The sequence below is a fragment of the Camellia sinensis genome, chromosome 5, assembly GCF_055761805.1.
Source record: "Camellia sinensis isolate YWXY chromosome 5, ASM5576180v1, whole genome shotgun sequence".
Taxonomy (NCBI): Eukaryota; Viridiplantae; Streptophyta; class Magnoliopsida; order Ericales; family Theaceae; genus Camellia; species Camellia sinensis.
The window spans coordinates 143189565-143210311 of record NC_138965.1 but is presented as its reverse complement, the minus strand read 5'-3'; the positions used below and the strand labels follow the sequence as shown (position 1 = coordinate 143210311).

At 33.4% G+C, this 20747-nt stretch overlaps 1 protein-coding gene across 2 annotated transcripts; it reads right to left on the bottom strand.

The window, feature by feature from the left end:
• Window positions 1-860: 860 nt before the first annotated feature.
• On the bottom strand, window positions 861-18878 carry LOC114309778 (perakine reductase). 2 transcript variants are annotated; one of them, XR_014330256.1, is made up of 7 exons: window positions 18740-18878; window positions 11937-12141; window positions 3382-3557; window positions 2689-2785; window positions 1998-2151; window positions 1284-1465; window positions 861-1157 (listed from the first exon to the last, which is right to left on the bottom strand). XR_014330256.1 is itself a non-coding variant. In XM_082869935.1 (6 exons), the coding sequence occupies exons 2-6, from the start codon at window positions 12078-12080 to the stop codon at window positions 1383-1385; spliced, it is 651 nt and encodes a 216-aa protein (XP_082726061.1). In that variant the 5' UTR covers window positions 12081-12141; window positions 18740-18878; the 3' UTR covers window positions 861-1382. The 2 variants fall into 2 exon arrangements, 1 of the variants encoding a protein (XP_082726061.1); XM_082869935.1 differs by having other exon boundaries at window positions 861-1465; window positions 3382-3554.
• Between the last annotated feature and the right edge of the window lie 1869 nt (window positions 18879-20747).

Here is a 20747-nt window from a genome sequence, read left to right as displayed (position 1 = left end):
CTTTTTAAATTGTGATGATATATATTGTTATGAACATCTATTCTATTGTCAAAATATATATTTGCTATTTTAATTGACTTTTTAATTATTTGGTTATTTTAATCTAGTTTAAAAAGTTATATTTAAAATGATAGTTGGCTTTTTTTGAAAATTGATTTGATGATTGTAAGAAAAAAAATTAAATAATTATAATTTAGAAGTGACATTTTATTTTATTAATTATTTTAACTTATTTTATCTTTATTAACTACTTTAACCAAAAAAATTCTACCTACCCAACTTCCCAAACACACCTTATAGCGTGGTTAATAAGAAAAGCTATAAGGAGAGTCACTTGATGGTTGAGTTAAGCTCTTCCACCAGGTCAAGGAGCACAAAGCCAAATAGAGCGTGGTGCAGAGAGTTGGGTGGTTAATAAGAAATGCTACAAGGAGAGTCACTAGTTGAACGGTTAAAACTTGACATTTTTGTAGACTAAGGAAATATTGGCCCAAAATCCACCACCACCACCACTACCAATAACATTGCCACGGTCATCACCACTGACACAAACAAAAGCCCTTTCTTCCACTACCGCCAAAGTTTTGATGAAATTGAACTATAACTGATGATCAGAGTCCTTAATTGCCAATGAAGTGAGATCTACAATTCAAGTCAATACAATGGCGTAAAACCTACTGTAGTAATCTAACTATATTAACCTACTAGTATCATATCACGCGACAAAAAGATTTAAAAGAGAGTTTTCCCTATTTTTCTTAATTATGGGGCTACATTTTGGGCATTAAACTTGGTATTCATATCTCATTCAGCTTATACTATGAAAATGCTTAGCCAAAAGATACACTAACATCACAATCTTAAGCCAACCCAACTTTCATAATAGACATAACCAAATATTACTTGTTAACTGCCACGAAGGATAGTTTTAGCAAAAACATGAGCCTGCTTGACTACCTGCCGACTTACCATACATATATTTACATAATCAAAACCATTAAGTAAAGATCAAATCTCCAAAATTAGCGGGTTGTGAGGCCTAATCGCATGATGATGTACCACGAAGCAGTTCGACCAACCATAAGCAATCTGTGAAAGAACTCAAATATCCCGAACTTGACACCATCGGAACACATCCAAACATGCGCTGGTTTCAGCTGCAGTGGCCACAATGTTGTTAAGACAACACACCAAAGCCACAACAAGCTACAAGGGGAAATACAAAATTGACAAAAACACTATTAACATTAATTCCATCACAAAAAAAATATAAAGCCAATCACTTGGAATTCTTTGGCAGTGGTGTGTCCGCAAAAATATACGAGACACGAGTAAAACTTTTATATATTCTAGGCCCTGCAATCTCGAGGATGGGCACTGCATCAAATATCTCTTAAAGCATCTTCTGTGAGCTTCACTCTCAAGGCACCAATATTCTCATCAAGGTTTTTAATCTTAGTTGTTCCTGCAAATGTACAATGCAAGGTTAAATACAACTTGACCATTTGAAATACAACATTAAGGAGCACATTTGGAAGTTTTGGTTTGTTTTCAAAACTTGTTTTTTAAAAAATACTGAACACTAGTTTGGTGAAAATAAACACCAAAAATCAACAAGGATCTCTCTCTTAAATTGATTAACAACTGATTTGATTGCATAAACATCCACTTGAAACAATAACAAAATATTATTAAAGCATTCAGTGAACATCCAAATATGATTAAAAAACTAAAGAATTTTCAGAAAAACTAATAAAAACTAATCATTCAATAGAAGTTACATTTAATTTAATTCAAAAGCCAAAAAATATACTTCGGCAAGGGGTTTAGGTTGGATTGTAAGAAAGACTACAACCTCCTACTTATCGAACTAGTTACCAGGGAATTAAAAGTTTTTGAGGTTTGTTCAAGGATTCATTTCACCTTCCGGCACTTTTTCCATAAGTTTTCACGTATTATTCCCTACCAAGAAATCAAAATTTTGATTAGTCACTCACTGGGAATAGGCACCGTATCATCCCCTTGATGAAGAACCCATGCAAGTGCAAGTTGAACAGGGGTGCAGCTATGCTTCTTAGACAACTCTTCTATTCGAAGATAAAAGATCTTGTTGTGATCTAAATTCTGCCCTGTAAACCTAGGAAGTGCTAGCTGATAGAAAGAAAAAGTCAGTCATCCATTCATCTAGTTGTTTGACTAACCAAAAGAGGAAATGTCTGAATGAATTAACACTCTGTTTCAGCAAAGATTATTTTCCTATGGAAAACATTTTCCAATAATTTTTTTTGTAGAAGATGTTTTCCTATCTTTGTTTGAAACCTTGAAACTAATGTACTAGTTGTTTATTGTATTAGTGATGGTGTTGGTGGTTGTGGTAGGGTGTTGGTGGCTGTGGTAGGGTGTTGGCGATGCTAGTGTGGCAGCGTTGGTAAGACCTTATTTTGGAAAACGTTTTCCACCTTTCAAAAGTAGAAAATGTTTTCCGCCTAAGTAAACTTGTTCTCTATTGGCCACATAAAACGTTTTCAGTTGCCTTTGATTTTCCATTGTATCAAATGCCAGATAATGTGGAAAACATTTTCTAAAATAAATTTTCGGCCAAAACACAAGCATTAGTTCACAGAGATGATTTTTATCTAACATTAATCAAATTGAAGTAAAATAAAAGATATAGATCCAGTTCATCACCAAGAAGCTATCTGTGGGGACACTCTCCACAACTGCCTTGCCAGCAAAAAACCCATGAGCAGTAGGGGAATATGGAACTATCGCAATTCTAAGTTCCCTGATAACCAAAACATGGTTTAGAAAAAAATATGATGAAAGGAAATATCAAAACAAATTGGAAGTGTAACTGAAAACAGTAAATGGCTAGAAGTTTAAGATGCAAATTTAAATAAAGAAGAAATCACTATAAAAAAATAAAATAAATTATTATAGGAAATTGAAGATCAAACAGACAGTAGGGTGTCTTCTCCTGATAAACATATTTTTGTGAATAAAAAATGGCAACCCGGTACATGAGGCTAAAGCGAGGTCCTAGGAGGGCAAGATGTCCACAGCCTTACCCCTACTTCTGGAGAGATGGTTTCCGTAACTCGAACTTGGGCAGCCAAGAGCACTAACGGAAAGCCTTACTATTAAGTAAAGCCGCCCTTTCAAACATCTTTTTGTGGATGAATTATTTATTTTAACAAAGAGCAACATTTGAACAAGAGCCTCCAAATTTTTAAATAAAATGTAAGTAAACTCAAGATGAAGATTCTTGGCCTTTCTTATTCACGTACTCTTGATAAACCTCTTTTGTACTTGAGAAGAAAAAAAAAAAAAAAAACCTCAAGATGAAGATTCTTGCAGAATTTTGGAAGCAATATGAAGCACCTGCAAAGCGGGATTATTTCTTCCTCAATGTCTCGAGTCCAAAGGGAATACTCCATTTGTAGAGCAGTGATAGGATGAACAGAATGTGCCCTCCTTATTGTGTTTGGGCTTGCTTCTGATAAACCAATGTATTTTATTTTACCCTCTTCCACCAATTTCTTAAGTTCTCCCATCTGCTATTCAAAAAGAAAATTCAGCACCAATCAGAAAATATTTCCAATGTCACTTAGATTAAGGAAAAGATTCCAACTAATTGGAAATGAGTGGCAACTAATACGGCGCTGAAGTAACCCATGCCATACTGGAGGATTCATTTAAATAGCTAAAAAATAAGTTTTCTCTTTTCTTTTACTGGAGGAAGTTTGATAGACACAGCTCGATAAAAACACCGAAATCATAACAAAAAAATGCGTTGTGTAAGAATTCATAGTTTCTTTTTTTTATTCCAGTAGAGTAGTTAAAAAAAAGCAAATAAAAAAGGAAGAAAGGAATAATAAGAAAAGACACTTTCTTGTTGCTTTAATAGCAAGTATTTTTTTTCAATCAGATACTATCATTCGTTGGAACAAAAAAAGGCCTGGCTAGATACTGACCTAGCACGGCCATGGGATAAAAAAAAGGCCTTTTCGAACAAAATCAAAGAAAAGAAGTCTTCTTTATTTTGATTTTTCTTTATACTTATATTGGATCTTTCTAGCCCTTCTTTTATCTAAATGGAATTGCTGATAAAAAATTGTACCATATCTATATAATAAAGATAAATAGAGAGAAAGGACTTTTTTTAATCCTTACTTTATGTGTAATGTAACATAGTAATTATCTTTTTTTTTTTATTGGGAGAGGTGGCTGAGTGGACTAACGCGACGGATTGCTAATCCATTGTATGAGTTATTTGTATCGAGGGTTCGAATCCCTCTCTTTCCATTTCCCTTGATGACTTGATATTTGATTTATATTTCAAAGCACCAGGGCTGTCTTGAATTATATTCTCTACCACCTTTCCCACCAGCCTAAGTCACCTAAGTCACCCTTACTGCCATTCTACAGAACTGTACATGAGATTTTCACCTCATACCTGCTGCCTCTTTCCTAAGTCACCTAAGTCCTTGTTCAATTCTTTTTAAGTCATTGGATCCTTTTCCTCGTTCAAGAATCTCCTCCTTTCTTCCACTTCATCCCGATAGGACCCATTTAGTCACCTTTTCATGTTCCAATTGAACACTTCCCATTTTTATTTTTGATTCTTCTCAAAGGTTAGCTCCCTATTCTTTCATTCTTTCAACAATAGAAGACTCAAACCTGCTGCCTCTTTCCTCTGAGCTCATTACCTTGTAGTTTTCATTCCTCTCCTAGCTACGAGTAGGAAGCTATCGGAGTAGCGTCCCATTTTTCAACCAAGATTCTTGTTATTTATTTTTGGAAGAGAAAGGGTCCGCTATCCTATCTCCTATCTAATATAGGCAATCAGTGGTGGCATCTCCTGCTTATGCCTGCCCTTTTCCTCATCCTTTGCTTCGCATCTGCCTATCAATTATGAAGTAGAGAAATCAAAACCTGGGTACCCCCTACTGTAGCGAATTAGTTATGGGAAAACGACGGGAATTGAACCCGTGCATGGTGGATTCACAATCCATTGCAGGTGATTTGGTAGAAGCAGTCGATTTAGCAGTTTATTCAGCAGTTCCAATCGATGCTGATTTAGCAATTCATAACTCGTTGATAGCAGCGTGGAAGGACCAAAGACAGAGCTTATTGCTATGCCTGTTCGTGAGCGTACTAATGCTTCACTGAATCTATCCCGACCTTTTTTTTTTATACAGGCGTATACAATCTCTATAATTCAAAAAAGGAGGAAGAAATGGAAACCCAGCAGAAAATGTAAAAGAAGTATAAGTACCTCACCTCAAAGTCAAGCCAACCAGTAGTAAGCCGATTGGTAATCACATCTAATCTATTTTTTCAGAACTTTCCATCGAAGTAGTCAAGCCTCTGTATCGACTGAATCACTCTAAGGTTGTTCCCTCGTGTCCTACTAATTGCGTAAGAGCAATTTGAATTTCGTTACCTTTCAAGGCTTTTTCATCTTGATCGGAATCGATTCTATGATTGAATAGCAGAAGTGCTACTCAGTAGTAGAAACTCAAAGAGACGGACAGTAACTAAGAGATAACTCTTTTTCCTACATACCTACCAGATACAATCGAATGAATATAGCTGATAGCAATTCTTTATCATAATTGTGACGCTCCAAATTTTGATAATATAATACAACAATGCACCGGGGTTTAACTAGAGGATACACATAATTTTTAAGCACAAAATACAAATAATTACACTAAAATAAAATATTAATAATAGTTACAAATAAAATTCTTCAAGTCTTTAAATATAGATCAGTTCCTTGATACAAAAAGATTATCCAAAATACAGGAAATATACAATCTAATTTCTAAGGCAGCCATGGTTCCACAAAGCTTTTAGGGATTCTGTTCTTGGTGTAAAACTCGCCTTTACCTGGCATAAAACCCCATGAGCTTGGAATGCCCAATAAACACACACACCCCAACCCTTTTTCCCATTCCAAATACACAAGTAACATAACGGCACGATCATAACATACGGCGAAAGCAATAATCAAGCAGAGATTATAATTAAATTTCAGTTCTCATGAATAATAGTCAATTTTAGTTAGTTCTAGGCAACTCCCCGCGGAATGCCGTTCCTACCCAACCACTAACTCTGGCCACGGGCAATTCTGACTCGCCCTTGGTTAATACAATACCAATGCGTCGCTTACCACATAACCACCAGTGCGTCGCTTACCGCACAATTACCAATGATGCCCACGCACCTAGGTTACATACCCAAGTGGTGACATCACGGTCTGCCCCAAGGAAACGGGCTTCCAGGGATACTCTCCCTGTGTGAGACCCTCACTGCCACCCTTATGCCTCCCATTTCCGTAAAGCAGCTAGAATATCTCCCGAGCCATGTTAGGGCTCGGAAACACACTTGCGCAAGAATTCACAAAAATGGAATACATTCCACTATATCATACTCTTGAATCCATCGTTCATTATCTCATAAAATTTAATACAATGATTGTAACCCATTACCATCCCATTTGATTTCCCCTCTATTAAGTGCATTATGTTCTCAGTTATAGCAAAGCATGGTCAGTATAATTACGAATCTAAACTAAACAACAAGTAATTTATTCATGGTAAAGCAAATTTACAATTTATCATAGATTACATATCAAGACTAAAACATTTAAGAAACATAGAATATAAGAGTTGCAAACCAAATAAGAGTATATTAACATAAATTTCCAGATTTCCAAATTTGAACCAGTTTGAAAATAATTATGAAAAAAATACTTTTGTTGGCCCTAAGTACCTGGACTCACATAAATCTAGTTTCAAACTCAATTTACGAAAGTAGGATAGGTATTTTATATTTTAAGATAATTCAGAATTACCAAGATCTGTCCAGATTCGTTGATCGTTACGCAAATCGATTTTTCTCTCAAACCCCTCACTCTCTTGAGTTCAAACAAATTTTAGTTAAAATATAACACCAAGATTAAGATTTTGACATAAAATTGGGCTCAAGATTATTTTTCTGGAATTTTATAAAAATAGAGAAAATTGACTGTTTTTCTGGTTCTGTGAGTAACAAACTTAGAAAAATTGTTTAGGCTATAAAAACACATCCTTAGGACCTACAAAAATTACCACATACTCTAGACATACCAAATATTAGACCATAAAAACAGATTCTGAGTTTATGGGGTTTTGATAGGAAAATAAATTCAAGAGAGGAAAAAGATTTGCTGCTGGAAATTTAAGAAAAAAAGAGAAACACACCATTTCTTGATTAATACACCTTTATACAAGAGTGTAGGCCTAGACTACAACAAATATATACAAATAGCATGTATTAGGAGGGGAAAAACAAGTGGTAAGAGAACTTGAGAGAAGAGGTGTTGTATGTTTACCTTTGTTGTACAAGACTCTAACACAATTCTTCCTTTTCTTCTCCTCCTCTCTCACTCTCTTTTTTTCCAAGATCACTCTCTCTCACTCCTCTAGTGAATGGCTGAAAATGTATATAATGAGGGGGAGAAGTGTGCATATATATAGAGAGAATATAGATTGAGAAGGTTTCTTAGAGACTAAGTTCCCTAAGTGCAAATTATCAAAGTTGCCATTATGACCCTTTCATCAATCACATAGTCAACAACTTGGGCTCCAAGACACATATATGAGATATTTGTATTTATAAACATAATATAATAGCCACAAGTACATTAATCAATAAAATATTACAATTAAGGGTTGGAATGAAATAAAATAAAAGTATATAGGGACCAAGTCTAAATTTATGAAACCTTGATATATGTTATTAATATACTAACATTAGAAAATAGTTAAAATAATAAATTCGAGTCCTGTTAAATTAAAGCGCAAATAAATGCGAGAAACCGAGCAAAAACGGCATTACCAGGAATTAAGATTTTAGAGTGATTAATATATAATGATAGGGTCTAATAATTAATAATATGGTTTTAAAGGTGATTATTAATCTACGGGATCGATTAGGGTTTACTCGAATTAATCCGCGATGCTTCACGATTCTAGGGTTTAAAATGCAATTAAGCAAAAATTCAAGGGCTTTATTGAAATAAACTCAAGGTTAGGGATTTAATGGTAATTACAAAAATTAGGGTCTCTACAATAATCCTCAACTTTTTGCATTAAAAACTGGAAGTAAACGAGTTACCACCCAAGTTATGAAGTCAAATTATGAATTACATGAATTATAGATTTGGGAACTTTGGATGAACTAATGCGAATGGGTTGCTCGAAAACACCCAGTGCTGACCACACTCAGAGAGACGAAAGTGCAAGTAACGCCAATTGGCGAAGTGACGTTAAGCATCCCTCGATTTATACCCCAAAAGGGTGGCTTGCTTTCATCACTCTCTCTCTCATTCAACTTGTGTCAAGGCTAAAGACAAAACCTATAATACATAGATAGAGTTTTGATGTCGACTCCTTTTTCTCACTCTAAGAGCAGTGAAGTTGAATTCAAGTGAAAAGCAGTTAGCTCAGGCAGCTTGAACTAGAACTCTTCCTCCCACAGTAGTCCGCACCGGTCTTGTGTTACCTCACTAGCTCACCGACCTCGGCATATCATGGCAGAAAGCGTGTAGTCTACTCTGCTTTTTCCGCCTTACGCTTTCCCATCTCATGTCTTTTCTGAACTAGATATGCCCGTGGGGGGGACTACAGACTCCCTCAATAATAGCCCTGTTTGGTAGAGCTGTGGGAAAGCGCTTATAGCTTATGCCTAAACAGCTTATAGCTTATAACTTTCAGCTTAAGCTGATTTCCAGCTTATTCTTAAAGCATCTCCTGCCCCACTCAAAGAATAAGCTGATTTCTGACTTCCACAAAGCTATAAGCTATAAGCTAAACCAAACACATCAAAATAGCTTAAATTAAGCTGAAAGCTGAAATAAGCTGTAAATAATTTCTGCCAAACAGGCACAATAGGTAGGTAGGGTAGCAATCTAAGAATTAAAACCATAAGAGTCAGAGTTCTCTTTTGATTATTTCAGATTGATCGGAAAAAATAGATATAAAGAACCATAGGATATTCAAATGATAAGTTAATCCCTAGCTAATCCCATAGAAGGGATGGGCCCCTTTGCTCAACTTCCAGTACAAGAAAGGCGATCCTAGGTCCATCCTAACAAAAACAAAAAGGCCCCCGACTTTGGGATGCCTATAGGAGAAAGGCACCTTAGGGATTATCCAGAAAATCACTTGCTTTTAGAGAGAGCTAACCGTACACGTAGGGGGGCCCAGGGCGAGTCGAATCCCTAATCAAGAACTTTCTATCTATCTTTCATATTGAGTGCTCTTAGAGGTGCATGCCTTGACCCCTTTGCGGATGTCGCAGCACAAGCCTGACTTAATCTCCAGACCGCCTTTGTCCTCGTTTAGACCCTTATTGATTAGATTAGGACACACTGCCACTTTTATCACCAAGCTGACCCTGGATAGGCTTACCATCCCATGAAGTAGGAATGGCAGAGCGATCCAAAATTGGAATATGCACCACAGCACTTCGTCCACTCTCCTCTTGCGCAATTGATTGGGAAGTATATCCGTATGTCCACTATAGTCTATTTGAAGTGTTCCTACCCTTTCTTGTCTGGAATCAAACGAAATTGTTGAACCTGTGTAATGGGTAAGGAATTCCCAATTTTATTAGCGGAAAACAAGAGTTATAAGCTCTCTCGTGTGAGATCACGTTCGTTTCGAGTTTCTTAGTCTCCATTAGCAGGGGGAAAGGAGTCTATCTATCTACCTAGCTTTGGTAGATTTCCCCCAACGCAATCCACAGAAATTCCACGAATCCCTTGGTGGATAAGTCTGACGACTCAGTAATAGTGCAAAATTGGTTTGAATATGGTAAGTTTACTACAGGTTATATCATGAAAATGCCAAAATAGAAGACGTTTCCTTTACAATAGGTAGTGCTATTTCTTTAAATGATTCTATTGGTAATGCCATTCCTAACATGGATGTATATAATAAGTGCAAGTCGACTAACGCGTAAAACACCTATTCCGTAACCATAGAATATCTTTTGCTGCTGATCTCACATCGAGTTCTCCGCAGGCGTACAAGTCCTATAGGTATAAACAGTGTGGCCGTACCTCACTACATACGACTTTCTTGCTCTGAACTACTTCTCAAAGGCTTTCTCTGCTTGAGAAAATGAGAATGCTTTCAAAAAGAACGAATGCAAGGTTTGAGGAGAAGACATAGACTGCGAAGTAGGAAGCTGGTAAAGACCATTGCAGTCAAGGTTTCAAAAAGTGGTGTTACATAACGGTTGTAGCCGTTACGCAACAATTGCGGCAGTAGGCACTACACATTACACCTGCTTTTGCCATATGACTGAAATTCATACGTGTAACGGCCGTTCCGGTATTACGTAACGGCCGTAATGGCTTGTTACACACCATTACACACATTTACAATATTATGAACAGCATTTTTAAAAAATAAAAAATAAAAACTTACAAAATATACGTTATACACATTATGCAATATTTAGTAGCTCAACAATAATTTTTGTTTAAGTCTCAATTTTTATTTTTATAATCATTTCATTTAATAATTGTAAATATTTTTTGTTTAGTTAGTTCAGGAATTGGTCAAAAATAATATTGTAGACATTTAAAATCAATTATTCTTAAAAAATAAATAAAAATAAGAGGTACAATATGGATTTATGACATATTAGTTGTTGAAATTAAATGTAAAAAACTCCTTTATAGTGATTTCAAAATATGAAATATATTGAATCATACTTAAAAACTAACAAACATTAATCAAAATCAATTTTAAACCCCAATAAATGTGATTTTGGAAAACAAAAATATGTATGCGTATCGGGTAAGTTTTTTTTCAAATTGTGTGAAAAATAAAAAAATTCACGATTTCAGTTACCGCAACTATTACACTACGACCTTTACACCCCGCAACTACAACCGCACCACCGCAACCACTTTTTGAAACCTTGTGCAGTGATAACCCTTGAAGAGAACTTGTTTAGTGAGACGCCTCCGAGGGACGAAATTCTGGACGCCATTTCCGAATAGACAAATAATGCCCCGCAATAACCCAAGGACCATCAAAAAGGACATGATCATAATCATCTCTATTGGAAAACCTTACCAAAAAGAAATCCGATCCTAGATCCACAACCTTCACATCTCCCATAGCTCCCCACATCTGCTATAAACGATCACACATAAACAGAAAGCTAACGGACTTACCTAACAATTTCGCAATCAACACGTTCCACAAGAGTTACCATTCTTTTTATGAGAATGAACAAAAGAAAAGAAAATCAATAGGACAGGTGTCTATCTTGTCAAAAAGAAAAAAAGACAATGGCATCCCTTTAGGCATTGGTTTTTTGGGGATTTTTTTCTACTTTATATCGAATTCAGTAATGATTTAAGATTTTTACTTTTTAGGTTCATCTAAACGAGACAATCCTTACAAAAAAATAAAAAGGAAAAAGAAATGTTTTGAAAAAAGTACACTATAGACGAAAAACCAATGCATTGTTTAGTACTTTTCAAAAACAAATTGCCTAAAAAGTTGGTTTTTTGGGGGGGTTCTTTACTGGACTTTAAATATATTATAATGGCGTGGCAAGGCTAGAATTACTCATGCCAAACCCATCCCAAAAAGTAAACGAGCTCAAAATCTCAGCTCAACTCATGGGCCAAATATCTATCTCAAGCCATAGAATGGGTTGGGCTGGTTGGGCCATCAAGCCCATGACCACCCTAGCCTAGATGGATTTAAAAAGTACATAAAAAAACAACTCAAAGTTGAAAAAAGTTCAATAAAAACAAAAAGAAAAAAAAACACCACTGAAAAAAAAAAAGAAGCCATCTTAAAACTAGGAACTAGACTTGAGGTGCATTGGTAAATGGCAAATATAAACAAGAAACTTACAGTCTCCTCTATAGGTCCTGATGTGTAAATCCAATGTACGTAGTAGAGATCAATGTAGTCCACATCCAGGCACTTCAAACTAGCCTCACAACAGGAGCGCACATATTCAACAATACCCTTCACCACAACTTGAGTAGGTTCCATTTTTGACAATTCCAAATTTTGGAGCAAACGGAACTTTTTCTCGAGGCAAATCCTTTAATGCCTGAAAATATTAGGATCAACAACTGAAATATCACACAAAATTGTCAAAAAAGCATATTCATATTTTCTTTGGAAAACAGCCAACAAGACTCTCTTTGGTTTGATTTTTAGAATAAATTCTCTGAAAAAAAATAAATAAATAAGCTAAAAACTAATTTGGCATAAAAAATGAAAAATACCCGTCATTTTCACACGGTTTTATCTTTTGAAGAGGCAGAAATATTCTTTAAAATTTTGAAAATACCTTTTTGGTGCTTATTTTTGTCAGACTAGCTTCTATTTTATTCAAAAAAAATTCAGAAAATAGATTATGAAACTGAAACAAAATTTTCCAATTAAATTCCGACTGTATTTGTATGTATCATATTCTACATATTTATTTGTTTTCCCTTTTCTGATTGATAAGAACAACATTTATAGTTATAGTCATACCCAAGTAAACCACCAAAACAAAAAATATTAATATCCTCCTCGAATATTTCATTTCTTGTTAAACAAACTATGAAAAGAGAACACTATCTCCCAAATGTAGCCTCCACTCTGTAGGTGTTATTAGTTCAAGTCTTATCTATCAGATCAATCTATAACACATCCTATTCAATGATGCAAGAAAAACAACAACAATCAAATCAAGTATACTACCAAAACCTTTCAAAAAGTTAGTGGAGTCTCCACTCTAAAGGTGTGAATACAAAACATTCATAATCAAGTGTTATATTTCAGATTAGTTGAAAATGCATCCCATTCAATGATGCAAGAAAAATGACAACAACATTAATAATCAAAGAAGTATAGCTCCAAAACCTTTCAAAACAAACTTTTTTCCCTTTCCTTTCTTGGACTCATAGCACAAATACTTCTAAAAGGAAATTGTATCTATATTGTACCCATATTGGATACCAAAGCTCCTCAGATACTCACGGTTACGTATCCAATACTTCCTAAAACGTATCTAATATTTGATGCCAATTTTGAGAAGTATTGCATACTTTCTGGATAATCTAGGTCACATATCCAAACTACTATGAAACTGAAATTGTAATAATTTTGCATATTATTAGAGTATAATTGTCAAAAAATAGATACACGAATAATTTTTCAATATTTTCTAATTTCTTACCCAAGAAGAAAATAGTGAGATTAAAGTAGTACTCTACCTTTTCAAATATTATCAAATTAGTGTATCGGCTAAAACAAAAAAGTAAACTGTCTCTTACTTTAATAATTAATATCTAAATAATGGTTTCTCAATATTCTTTGAGCTTATGTATAATATAATACCAAAAATAGAAAAGAAAAAAAGAAAAAGGAAAAGAAAAATTCAACATATCCTTGCTATTCCCGCATCCTATTTTATTAGATTTTATTGTATCGCCGTATCCGTATCGTATTGAATCTATATCCCATATCAATATCCTTACTTCATAGGTTGTTGGATATGGTCCAAAAAACGCTTTGTGCAACATAAAAAATAGTAAAAAAACATAATAAAAAAAGATAGAGAAAGTAAACCAAACCAAGCCAAGTCTTAAGTCCCATCAAATGAAGTCGGCTACATGAATCTTTCTTCTCTACTCGACTCTATCAAAGGCCATTTCGTTAGTCAAATTAAGGAAATTCATATCTCTATTTACTTCGCTACCCACGTCAATCTAGGTCTAACCCGTCCTCTAACACTTCCATCTACCGTCACTTCATCGCATCTCTTCATTACTACCCCTGTTGGTCTCTGTTGTATATGACCAAATCATCTCAATCTATTCTCTCTCAACTTAACTTTTATCGGTGCTACTCCTACCCATTCTCAAATATGCTCATTCCTAATTCCGTCTTTCCTAATCTTGCCACACATCCACCTTAGCATCCTCATCTCATCAACACTTATCTTATCTACATGTCGTTTTTTAGTTGCCCAACATTTCATCCCATACAATATCGCGGGTCTAATAGCTGTTCTATAGAACTTTCCTCTTAGTCTAATGGGTATTCATTTATCGCACAATACCCCAGATGCACTCCTCCACTTAAACCATCCCCGCCTTAATTCTATAAACCACATCCGCTCCAATCTCCCCAGCCATTGTGATAATCGATTCTAAATAACGAAAATGTTCACTCTTAGGTAGTTCTTAGTTCTCAATCTTCACTTCTTCTCTACTTCTACTGTTATTGTTATTGTTACTAAAATTACACTCCATGCAGTCTATCTTAGTTATGCTTATCCTAAAACCTTTAAATTCAAGTGCTTCTCTCCAAGTCTCTTAGTGTTAACTCCTCTATTCTCATCCATTAACGTGATATCATCTGTAAAAAAATACACCACGGCACATCATCCTAAATATTTCCCGTCAACTCATCCATAACTAAAGTAGAAAGATAAAGACTTAAGGTTGATCCTTAGTGTAACCCTACAGTAATTGAAAATTCATTTGTCCCTCCAGCAGGCGATCTAATAGTGGTCACCACACCGTCATACAGGCCCTTAATCACATCAATGTAACCTTTATATCCTAATGCACTCTATTATATACTTTCTCAAGATCGCTAAAAACCATATGAATGTCTCTATTCTTTCCTCAATACTTTTCTATTACTCTCCTTAAAAGATAGATTGCTTCCATTGTTGACCTATCAAGCATAAACCCAAATTGATTCCCTGACACCTCTATTATATCTCGCAATTGACGTTCTATTATTTTCTCCCACACTTTCATTATATGATACATTAACTTGATTCCTCTATAGTTGTTATAATTTTGAACATCTCCTTCACTCTTATAGATTGGCACTAAAATACTCTTCCTCTACTCCTCTGACATTTTCCTAGTCAACAAAATCTTACTAAATAAACTAATCAACCAAGCAACTCCCTTCTTATCCAAACATTTCCAAGCTTCAATAGGGATATCATTGGGTCCTAAAGCCTTATTCGATTTCATCTTCTTAAGTGCAATCTCCACTTCAAAATTCCTAACCCTGTAATAGAACTTATAATGTTGGTTTTCCTTATTACTGGCTACTTCCTCCCCTATGGACCTACCTCCTCGATCAAAAAAATGAAAAATAAAAAATAAGTAAAAAGTGTGATTGGAAAAATGGAAAATTGTGTTTTAGTGGGACCAACTCAAAATAATTACAACTTTCATAAGATACAAGTTGGTCTTAGTCTGGTATCAGTGAAAGTTGTGGCATAGAACACAACTCCCACTTGCACCTCCATAAAAATACACTTTTTTTGAGTTGTTTCAACTAAGACACCATTTCCCTAAGAAAAATTGATCTGGGATATATGACATCTTTTCAACAAGTTTTTAAATGAGCATAATCCTAATGGTCCTTTATCCCAATGTAGAGTGGAGAAGAACTCATGTTTTCCTTTTCTTTTTTTATTTCATTTTATAAATAAGAGTAACTTTATTAGAAAAAGAGCATCAAGACGACACTAACAAAAACAATCCACACCAAGAAAATTACATCTCAGCCAACTAAAGAATCAACAAAAATCAATAATGAAAATAAATCCGGCTCAACCCTCCCCAACACCCAACAAGACAACACCACCAACAACAAGAACTCATGTTTTTCTCTTCAAGGATTCTCCCAAAAAATAGTTTCAACAAAATCTTTCAATTGCTTAAGACTTACTAAGTTCAATTCTTTATATTTCTCTATAAACAGGGTACATTAAATGTAATAAATGCTATAACCAAATTCCCATAGCAAGCCCAAATGCTTAGGTACCATGGTAAATTGGTAATGAAAGCATTACCTTTCCCACTTATATTTCATTAGAGTGGTCAACACCATAAATATCTGACGTATCAAAGAAACTAATTCCTTTACTAAATGCATACTTAATTATTGCAATGCCATCCTCATCAAAGGCCGGAGAATTGTAGGTAACGTTTGGTAAGATTTTCTAAATATGATTTGAAAATAGAGTTGTATTTTGAGTTTGTGAGTTTTGAAATTATGATTTGAGTGTGGAAAATTTGTTTGGTTATGAGTTTTGAAAAGAGTTTTGAATTGAGTTTGAAATGAATGATGTGACATATGATATTTAATTTAAAAACTTACAACTCATAACCAAACACATAACTCAAATCCTATTCAAAGCTCATAAAAAAAATTTCAAAAAAAAATTCTGGAAATATTTTTTATTTAAAATATAAATATAAAAGGTGTGAAAAAAAAAAAAAAAAAAAAAAAAAAAACCGAACACTGTTCCAGTCAACCGGCTGGATGTCCAGGTTAGCCAAATTTTCCCGCCTAGAAAGGAGTTTTCAAAAATGGAAAAGAGTTTTCAAAAGTAGGTGTGGAATTATAATTTGAAAACACAAAACAAATACCACACTCAAAAGTGGGGGTGGAAATGTGTTTGGAGAGCTTCTCCAAACACAGCCGTAGGCTCCACTAAGCCCCATACAGCCATAACCCAATTTTGAGACCTGAGCAAAAGAAGAAGAAAAAAAAGATTCCAAATTCAGAAAACGAATGAGAAACAAAAATACATTGACAAAACATTTCTAACACTCACACCTAGCCTACCTAACTAGTTGGTAAAGGGTTTGACTCCCCTTCCCCCATTCCTATTAAAAGACATATAACTTAAGTTCTAAATACAGCTAAAGGTCACCAACTTTGATCATCGCAAACATGGAAAGTTGTATATAACTTTCTTCATAATATAATTTATTCCAAACATGGAACTAATCACAAGCATCCAACTAGGCAATTACATAAAACAACGACAAAAATCTGGTGACAAACCATTTTGTTTTTAAAATACTAGCAAAAAAAAAAAAAATCAACCTAAACATTTTCAGCAGCGCTGTTATCATAGCCTATGAAGCATGGATTCTTCCATATCGAAATTGTATTGGATACCAATACTCTTTGGATACTCACAAATGCTTATCCAATACTTCCAAAAATATCCCAATTAAAGTTTATTTGTCTTTAATTTTAGAATCAAAGTATCATATATGTTCAAGATAAGTATTCAGATGTGACATTTCTTGTGTAATGTAATTGTTAGAATAAATGTAAGACTAGTTTCTTCAAATACTTTGCGTATTAGACCAGAAAAATTGACAAACAGTAAAATTAAAGCATTTCAAATTTTGCCGAAATTTGTGTCCTCATAACATAACCTTAATCTTTTTTTACATGAATACATTATAAAACTGAAATTAAGAATATTTAACTGATACTTAAATACATAATTAGTAATAAATATGTTATGACAAAATTACTTTTATATTTATACACATACATGCATACAAGATATATATAGGTTTAGTGTAGTTTTCAAATCCAATCCAACTTGAACAGATTCAAAGCCCTGGTTCTCAATCAACAGTAGACCAATATGTGAGGAATGCTGATGGGCTACCATTGGACCACGGCGGCTCATCCTCAGAATCCAAAAATAAAACAAAGACAAAACAGAATCACTTTGTTTCAGTGACATATATAATCAGACTGAATAGGATTTGAAGAGCTATCAGGATCATTCACATCAATTTCAGCAGGCAGGAAGGGCATGGAAGCTACTTTTTTCTAGAATGAAAACAAGGTAGCTTCACATTAGCAGCTCATCTTTTTTCTATTTTGACCACCTAGTCTAACGCAATGTTTAGGTCTTCGTGTATGTGACGCTTAGCTACAAACTCTTTATGATTAAGTAGGTGCCACACTGCCTTATGCATCAGTGGCATATTCACTCTACACGAGTCACCTAGGTTGATGCAATGTATTCAACCAGTCAACTGAAGACTTGATTATAGACTTGATTATTGGTATACCAATCAGTCCAGCCGAGTTTGTCTGATTCAGGAAGCTCCCTTCATAGCAAAGCAAGCTATAAGTCAGTTTCAAGTCTACCTTTCTGCTAGAAAGCTCACTACACACGTCACTTTTTGACTTAGCAAAGTGCAGATGCAATGCTCAGGAGGTGAAAACTACTGGATTGAAAGTTCTGGTAGGTTCTTAGCAGTTTATCGTAGCTGTTACAATACATATTTGTTGTTGTATCATACTTTTTTTTATAAATTTGTTTTTTTTATAAATTTGTCATATTGGTATCCTTCCCATGTTGTTTCTCTATCCTGTTGTATTCATATCTATGTTTCATTAATCATGGCAATCCTGTCTGTTGCCAGGAAAACTTTTGACAATGGATAAATTTTTTGATTTTGGCTGTTGCAAGCAAAATCAAAGCTTTTCAAGTATTATTTCAAAAGTACAAATTAGCTTAACTAAAATAAAAATACACCAGCCAGAAAAATAATTAAAATAAAACAACAAGACTCTGATTTTTCAGTCTATTCAAATAAAAGCCTGATTTGATGCACTACTGAGACTGACATTCAATCTAATGTGTGTATATATATATTCTATTACACACACATAAACAAATTTCTCGAAGCAAATGCGATTGGAGTGTAAAGAATTGAACCAACATGTATATTGATAATCATCTGAATTTCAAATTCCAGCTCCATAATCGTGTTTAAATAGAAACAAATACCGATCATTGGTGGGAATTTGGTAAAAATAAAAGATAAAAAAATAAAGGTTAATTAGGGTTTTGTTACCTCAAGTCCGTGGATTCCGAGTCTAACACTGGACATCTCAAAATCAGCCATTGTTTGTGTAATCGATCACTTCCAATCTCTTCTTCCTCCTCCACTTCTCAACTCTGCAACTTCACTCTTTCCCTATATATATATTGGGCCATATAGCATTACCAATATATATACTGGGCAAGTTGATGCTGACGTCACGCATTACGTTATCCATTATTTTATTTTATTTTTTTGTGTGCGGATAAATTACCAACATAACCTATGAATACAAATCGCCGCTTATAACTTTTAGGCTTAGTTTAGCATAATTCAAAAAAATTAAAAAAAAAAATTAAAAAGTTATTATTCTATTTAAATCTCATCATTTTATTTAAGTCACATTAGTTCTTTATTATATCACTTCAAATTTAATTCATATTTTATGTTTTTTCATAAAAAATCAAAAAGTACACTTATTTAGATCATCCCAAACAACCTCTTAGAAATTATATCTCACCTTTTTTAATTTTTGATAGCATAATAAATGACTCATTTTATTAAAAAATTATTAAATTAATTAACAATTTTGATAATGCCTGAAATATATTTCAATTAACAATTTAGATAATTTTATTGTTGCAAAGGAGAGTAGTTAGAAAAAAAAATTTCTATTGATTTTGTTAAATAATTTGTTTTTATAATGGAGTATTTGTAATTTTTAAAACTATAAAGAGTAATTTATATTTTAAGTAAATCTCAGTAATTTATTTGTAATTTACTTTTTTTTTTAGATAAATTACATTCACCTTCTTGATGTTTAGACAAAATATTATATATATATATATATATATTTAGGGATTTCTATTTTTTTTAAAACATTTTAAAACAAGTTTTCGTTTCTTTTTAATGAACTTTTTTTATATTATATTTTTATTTTATTTTTTTACATTTTAGATACATCAAGATTAGATGTATCTAAAAAACATAAAAATAAAATTGACTAAAATGTAGAAGAAAAAACATTTACTAAATAGAAATGAAAATTCAAACAAAAACATACATAGTTTTTTTCCTTTTGATTTTCGTTTATTTTTGGTCAACTCTTTTTATAAAAATCTAATTATAAAAACACACATACTTTTTATATGCATCTAGATTAAATCCATCTAAAAATATAAAAAAATTAATTAAAATATGAAAGAAAAAAAATTCCTAAATACAAATGAAAACTTATTTAAAAACAGTTTTTGAAAAATTAAACCAAATAGAGCCTAATTTTTCTGACATTTCTTGTAAAAAAAATTGATTTGTGCCCAAAAATGGTTTCTTTTCAATTACTAGTTGCGATATATTTTCCCCAAATATCTATTGAATTTTTTTTACTAAAAACTAATTATTTTGCTTTTTTTTGTATTTAACTTTTTGAACATTTTTTAAAAAATTATAATTTTAAGTGGAAGAGTTATTTGAAATTTTTTATAAAAAAAAAAGTTCATTAAAAATAAAAAGAGAAATTACTAAAAAATAATTATCAAATCAATTCCAAGACAGCTTTTTTAGAGCTTATGTTATCGCAATGTTGTTTTGACAATGCGTAGGGACTTGTCTTTCTTTGGTATCTAATCTCATCTCCTTGGATTAAGAATAACACTTCTACTTGATTCTAATTTGATTGGGATTATTTGTATTAAGTCATTTTCAAAATCCTACTGAGGATGTGATTTGATGAAAGGGTCAACTATATTCGATCGGCATAATTTTTTACAGGTATATTCTATTTGATATTTTTTAAAATGTGAACGGTTCTGATTATCGAATTGGGCCCTAAAATAAGCTTAATAAAATGTGCAACAGTTGCTATTGTGCACCGGCGCAGAAACAACCCCAAACTCCATTTAATCCTACTTCATCCCTTATTTGTGAATCAAACAATGTATAAGATACTAATACACATTTATACCCTCATATAAAATAAGTGGCTAAATGTTTTTTTTCCAAGAGATGAATAAATATATATATATATAGAAATCAATAAAAA